This window comes from Echinops telfairi, unplaced genomic scaffold (genome assembly GCF_000313985.2).
Source record: "Echinops telfairi isolate 266 unplaced genomic scaffold, ASM31398v2 ScPeMD7_36;HRSCAF=134, whole genome shotgun sequence".
NCBI lineage: Eukaryota > Metazoa > Chordata > Mammalia > Afrosoricida > Tenrecidae > Echinops > Echinops telfairi.
In genome coordinates, this window is record NW_022103934.1 from 1858019 (window position 1) to 1864581 (window position 6563).

Below are 6563 nucleotides of genomic sequence, written 5' to 3' on the forward strand. Positions count from 1 at the left end.
GTGCATATATGTGTGTATGTGTAGCATATGTGTATATGTATGTTATATGTATGTATATGTGAGTATGTATATTTGTGTATGTGTATATATGTGTGTTATGTGTCTATATGTATGTGTATGCGTGTGTGTGTGTGTGTGTGTGTGTGTGTGTTGGTGAGAAGAGGTCAGGTCTCTGGGGAGCCACTTCCAAGTGACCTCTCTTTACAGGGATCCGTTGGTCCCCAAGGAGACACCGGTCCTCCAGGGCCTCCTGGACCCCCGGTGAGTTGCCCAGAGTTCCCCTGTAAGGGTGCCAGGGGTGGGGAACTATGTCCTGTGTTCCCCATGGGGTCCTCAGGGCCTAGCAGGGGTGGGACAGACTTGAGGGCCTGTAGGGATGTGGGTGTGGAGGGCAGTTCCTGGAAAGCCCAGGGCAGCTATGAATTCAAGAGGGTTGGGGTGGGGCGGAGAGGGGACAATCCTGCTGGAGCAGTGACCTGGATCATATCTTTTGTGACTGTCTCCCCCTCATGTCTCGCTTATCTTGGGTTCTATCCCTCCCTCCACCGCTTCCATTCCCTCTGGCCTTTTCCTGTTTGTCTCCTTGCCCTTCCCACATCTGCTCCTGCCATTTCTCCCTCCTCCCCCTACCCCTTCTCCTTGGAGAGCCCTCTCTCTCTCATTTCCTTTCTTTGGCCTCTCACACACCTGGGCCTTTCTGTGTCTCCTTCCGGTGAGCCCCTCTTTCTGTCTCTCCCGCCCCCGTCCCTGTACTTCCTCTGGGCCCTCCTCTCCCTGGCTCCGCCCCACTCCAGGGTCCCCCGGCCGAGCTGCCCAGGCTGCGCCGCCGTCGCCGCCGCTCCCTTCCCGTCCTGGGGGACGGCCTGGAGGAGGTGCTGGCCTCGCTGGCCTCGCTGAGCGTCGAGGTGGAGCAGCTGCGGCGCCCTCCGGGCACAGCGGAGCGCCCGGGCCTCGTGTGCAGCGAGCTGCACCGCAACCACCCGCACCTGCCGGACGGTGAGCTCCCCGCCTCCCTGGGTCGCGGGGCGCCCTGGGTGAGGTCCCCGCTCACGGATGCGCTCTGGCTCTGCGGCAGGGGAGTACTGGATCGACCCCAACCAGGGCTGCTCTAAGGACGCGCTCAGGGTTTTCTGCAACTTCACAGCGGGGGGAAAGACCTGCCTCCACCCGGACAAGAAGTTTGAGACGGTGAGTGCCCCCGCCATCGCCATCGCCATCGCCATCGCCGGGCAGCTGGGCTGAGGACCCCGAGGTCCCGGAGGCCCCCTGCGAGGGGGTCAGGGCTCTGGGAACCCCCTTGTGCCCTCCCCCAGGAAGGGCTCTCCATCCGTACTCCCACCCCCACCCGCCTTGGTCTGAAATGGTCTCCTTTCTTCAGCCGACTTTGATTGGGTGCCTCTAAACAAACAAACAAACAAACAAACCAAACTCACTGCCACCGAGGAGATTCCAACTGAGAGCGACCCTGCAGGGCAGGCTGTCACTCTGTAGGGGGGTAGAAAGTGCCTCCTCTTTCTCCCACATGGAGCCTACTGCATCCCCAAGGAGCCCAAGTGCCTTGGCAGGGCCAGCAGTTCAAACCCGCAGAGGAAGAAGGAGGCTGTCTGCTCTGGCAAAGCCTCCCGCACTGGGAAACCCTGTGTCATCTGGAGCCAACTGGAATGCAGTGGCTTGGGGGCTCTGTCAGCTCCCCGCTGTACGCCCGGGGCAGGTACAGCAAGAATCAGGGAGACAGACGCTGCTGTCTCTGTGGGCCGGAGACACAGTCGTAAAGGAAGCAGTCTTGACGGGCCTTGCTCAGGTGCGGCTGTCTGGTGCTGAACCCCAGCCTTTCCCTGTGCGGCCACACCATCCCTGACTTTCGCCATCCCTGACTTCACTAGTTTATAAGCCCCACCTGGTCCTCCAGTCTGCAGGCTGGGAGGTGAGACCGTAGGGTCCCCCAGAAATCCTGGGGTTCTCCGTCATCACCGAGCCCTGAGCTGGGCACCAAGGGCATCCGCTTCAGTGACCCTCTTCTTGCCTCCAGGTGAAACTGGCCTCCTGGTCCAGGGAAAAGCCGGGAACCTGGTACAGCACATTCCGCCGGGGGAAGAAGGTGAGTTGCTGGAGACCAGGAGGGAGAATAATGGGAAATGAGTGGGAACCGACACACACACACACACACACACACACACACACACACACACACACACACACAGTTGGGGGAGGGGTTCAGTCAACAAGAGCAGGACAGGCTGGCCTCCGCCTTCCTGGAGATCAAAGACTTGGGGCGGGGTGGGAGAGGCCTGCAGTGTCAGATGGGTAATAGGCAGTTTCCATGCAGAATGCTAAGGAGCCCTGGTGGGGCTGTGGGTTCGGTGATCGGCAGCTACCTGCAAGGTCCATGGTTCGACTCCATCAGCCACTCCTTGGGATAAAGAGGAGGTTGTCTGTTCCTATAAAGCTGGACAGTCTTGGAAACCCTCTATCTTAGACCTGATGGGAGTGGGTATTTAGGTTTGCTATCGAGAGTGCTGGATCTGGGATGGAGGAAGCTTGGGGGGCGGGTAGCAATCTAGTGGTAGCTCCGGAAGTATCGAAAGGCCCCCCTGTTGTAGGGTCTCGGTTAGGGAAGATGAGGAAGGGTGTTTCAGGTAGAGAGAGCAGCATATCTATATGTAAAGGCCTGGAGTCAAGAGAGGGTGAGTGTCTGGTAGCAAAGGCCTGGAGTCAAGAGAGGGTGAGTGTCTGGTAGCGGATGTGGCAAGAAAAGAGACTGGGGAGGTGGACGAGGACCAGGCCATGGGCAGTGAGGAGCCATGGAATGTGTTTAAGGGAGGGAGGGGGCAGTCTCTCTGGGGGGCGATGTGGGGAGTGGGCTGGGGCCTTTGAGACCCAGAGGGAAGTTGGCCTGTTGCTTCAGGAGAGCGAGGAGGGCGTCTGGGCTGAGTGAGGTTGGTTCTGCTGAGACAGTACTAACTATGAGGGCGAGTCAGCAGGACTTGGTCATTGATTAGCTGGAGTTGAGGGAAGATTGGGGATCAAGCCCAGGTTTCCGGCTTGGGTGTCTCTCAGAAAACCCAAACTCGTTGCCCTGGAGTCGAGTCCATTCTAACTCTCAGTAACTCTCTGGGACAGGGTGAAACTGCCCCCCTGGATTCCCGAGGCTGCATCTCTTTACGGGAGTAGAACGCCTCACCCGTCTCTGGCAGAGAAACTTGTGGTTTCGAACCGCCAACCTCGTGGTTAGCATATAGCTCCTATGCCACCAAGGGTTCCTGGATTGGGTGACTGGTGTCTAGAAATGCTCTCTGGAGTGTGGACACGAATAGAAGGATAGATTCGACGGCGGGCTGTGTGTGTGGATACTGGGTTCAGTTTGAGGTTAATTTAGTTAATAGGCCCAACAGTGGGCACGTAGCAGCAAATACAACACCCTGCCTGACTTCATGAAGACGGCACGTTAGTGGGAGAGACTGACAGTAGTCCGGAAAGCAAATAGAACAGTGCTGTTATGTGAGGAGGGGACCCTGAGACAAGACTTGAACTGCTCGTAGTTTATCTGGAAGACGATTCCAGAAAACCTCAACTGGAGAGTGCGGAAATGATACAGGAAGAGAATGAAGCCCAAAAGGATGTATTATCAAACTGATGATCTGGGGCCAGTTAGGGCTTAGTCATATTTTTACTTAGCCTAAGATAAGCAAGGAACCCTGGTGGCATGGTGGGTTATGCGTGGGGCTGCTAATCACAAGGTCAGCAGTTTGAAACCACCAGCCGCTCCTTGGGAGAAAGAGGAGGCTTTCTACTCCGATAAAGAGTTATCATCTCAGAAACCCACAGGGGCAGCTCCACCCTGTCCTATGGGTCACCATGAATTGGCATGGACTAGAGGTCAGTGAGTTTTTTGTTTAATATAAACAAATTATTGTCTTATTTGTAATCATTTTTGGTAGCAAACATGATTTGAGAGATTCTGCTGTCTCTCTTTCTTTTTTTTTTTTAAAATACCCGTTCTTTAAAACCTGGGGTATATTTTGCCTCTGCAGCACATTTCAACTGATATGATAAATGTCACTGGAAATATTTGATCAAACTTTAGATTTCATAAAGTCCACAGTTGGAAAAGTAGATTCACAACACTTGGGAGGTTCCAAGTGGATCCCCGGCTGGAAGCTCTGTTATCATTTATAAAGGAAATAAAAAGTGAAAAACCAACCCCCACCCTACCCCCAACACAGATCCTCAGTCTCTGACCAGGTTCCAGATGCTCACAGCCCGGCACGGTTAGTGGCCACCGTGTTGGACACAGGAGATAGAGAGGACTCAGGAGGTGGCCGGCGAGCTCTCCGGGCCTGGGACTTACAAGACCGTGGAGTGAGCTGGAGGTGGAGTTGTGAGGTCTTTGTCTACACCAGCGGTTCTTGACCTGGGGGTCGCGACCCCTTTGGGGGCTGTCCAACGACCCTTTCCGCAAGGGTTGCCTGATTCATAACAGTGGCAAAATGACAGTGATGAAGTAGCCACAAAAATAATGTTATGGTTGGGGATCGCCACCACATGAACTGTGAAAGGGTCGAGACATTAGGAAGGTTGAGAACCGCTGGTCTAGAGGAAGATGTTGGTTGTCTGGAGAAGGAACAAAGGGACCAAGAATTGGTGGTCCAATGGGCCAGTTGGGTGGTCCGATGAGATGAGCCAAGTGGAGAATCCACTAGCTGGGAAGAGGGGTACAGGAGATGTGAAAGATTATTCTTAGGGTTCTGCTTTGGGTGACTGGGCAGCTGGTGAGACTGTCCCTGAAATGGGGACATGGTGGGGGTGTCAGGTCTGTCAGTGGATAGAGACTTGAGGAGCGTGGGGTGCTCCTCAGAAAAGATAGGGGCTAATGGAGCACCGCACCCCTCCCCATCCTGGCTTTGTCCCACCCCCAGTTCTCCTACGTGGATGCCGATGGGGCCGCAGTGAACGTGGTGCAGCTGACGTTCCTGAAATTGTTAAGTGCCACGGCCCACCAGCACTTCACCTACTCCTGCCAAAACTCCGCAGCCTGGCTGGACGAAGCCGCAGGGGATCACGGCCGGTCCCTCCGCTTCCTCGGGGCCAATGGGGAGGAGCTGTCCTTTAACCAGACGGCAGCAGCCAGCATCCATGTCCCTTACGATGGCTGCCGGGTAAGAGAGGAGGGCAGGGCTGGCCAGAGGGCGGGGTGGGGAGGCAGGCCTTCGTTGCTACTCCTGATGCACCCTCCCTGTCTTCTTGTGGGCAGCTCCGGAAAGGACAGGCGAAGACCTTCTTCGAGTTCAATTCTTCCAGAGTGGGGTTTCTGCCCGTGTGGGACGTGGCGGCTACTGACTTTGGCCAGACAAACCAGAAGTTTGGGTTTGAACTGGGCCCTGTCTGCTTTAGCAGCTGAACGTTTGGGGGTGGCTGGGAGGGACAGTGAGGGAGCCCCAGAAGGGGCACATTTGGTGCTGTGGCTTCGAAGCCACTGTATTTATCATCTCCTGTGACCGTGGAAGCAGGAGAGGGTCTACTCAACATGGCCAACAGATATTTCTTCTCCCTGCCAGGGTCCCGGGGGAACGGGGCCTAGCTGTCTGGTTCTATTTCACCCTCCATTCCAACACAGCTCGTGACTCCCCACCCTGAGCTCCCTTTTTCTCAGTCAGTGCCCTCGACACCCTTTGGTGCTACCCTTCCCCATAGTTAAGCACTGGACGTCTCCTGATCCCAGCCCCAAGGCTGAGACCCCTTTGCTCATTCCTCTTCCCAGCTGGGTCTACAACGAAGAGATTGAAGTCAGACTACAGAGGGAAGTGGGTTTTCCCTGGCTGAGCTGGAGATGTCTGCCACTGCCTTAGGCCAGCTCTGGATACGCCCCTGCATTCCCAAGCTCACCTTGCTATGCCAGGTGGTTTGAGGACCAAGGGGGTGGAGAGGAATCAGGATCCTAATGGTGCTGCCCTATTTATATCTGGGTTTGTATTAAAAGGGAAAGCCCCCTCTGTTGTATATTTAATCTGCTTCCTCCTTAGGGAAGGCTGGGATATGATGAGAGAATTCCAGTACCCCTCTGCCTCGGTCCACAGGGCACAGGTGGCATCTCAAGTCTGAGAATAAACCTGTGCGCCTGTCGCTGTCTGCTTGTGTCTTTCATCCAGCACTGGCCATGTCCTCCCAGGGTCTGACCGTACCTCACTGAAGACCTGCCACCACCTGTCTCGATTGATTCGCTGTGGCCATTGGTGGAGGTGGCTCACTATAATGGGGTTCATGGGAGATGGTGGGCCTGTTTATAACCAGCTCTCCACACTGACTTTGATTGATTCTAGGGTCTTGAACTGGGCTAAGAAAATGGAGAGATGAAGTAGGATATGGTCTTGGTGTTAGGGGGATTGACTGGGCTAAGAAGATGGAGAGATGAAGTAGGACATGGTATGGGTGTTAGGGGGATTGACTGGGCTAAGAAGATGGAGAGATGAAGTAGGACATGGTTTGGGTGTTAGGGGGATTGACTGGGCTAAGAAGATGGAGAGATGAAGTAGGACATGGTATTGGTGTTAGGGGGATTGACTGGG

At 55.1% G+C, this 6563-nt stretch overlaps 1 protein-coding gene across 1 annotated transcript in view; it reads left to right on the forward strand.

The window, feature by feature from the left end:
- The window catches only part of COL5A3 (collagen type V alpha 3 chain), a 43470-nt gene extending 37350 nt beyond the window's left edge, over positions 1-6120 (forward strand). Inside the window, exons 54-59 of the mRNA XM_045290293.1 lie at positions 208-261; positions 795-996; positions 1076-1188; positions 2030-2098; positions 4917-5156; positions 5252-6120. Of these exons, the coding sequence (XP_045146228.1) occupies positions 208-261; positions 795-996; positions 1076-1188; positions 2030-2098; positions 4917-5156; positions 5252-5398 (825 nt within the window). The 3' untranslated portion in view covers positions 5399-6120. The remainder of the gene's footprint in view (positions 1-207; positions 262-794; positions 997-1075; positions 1189-2029; positions 2099-4916; positions 5157-5251) is intronic.
- The last annotated feature ends 443 nt before the right edge of the window (positions 6121-6563 follow it).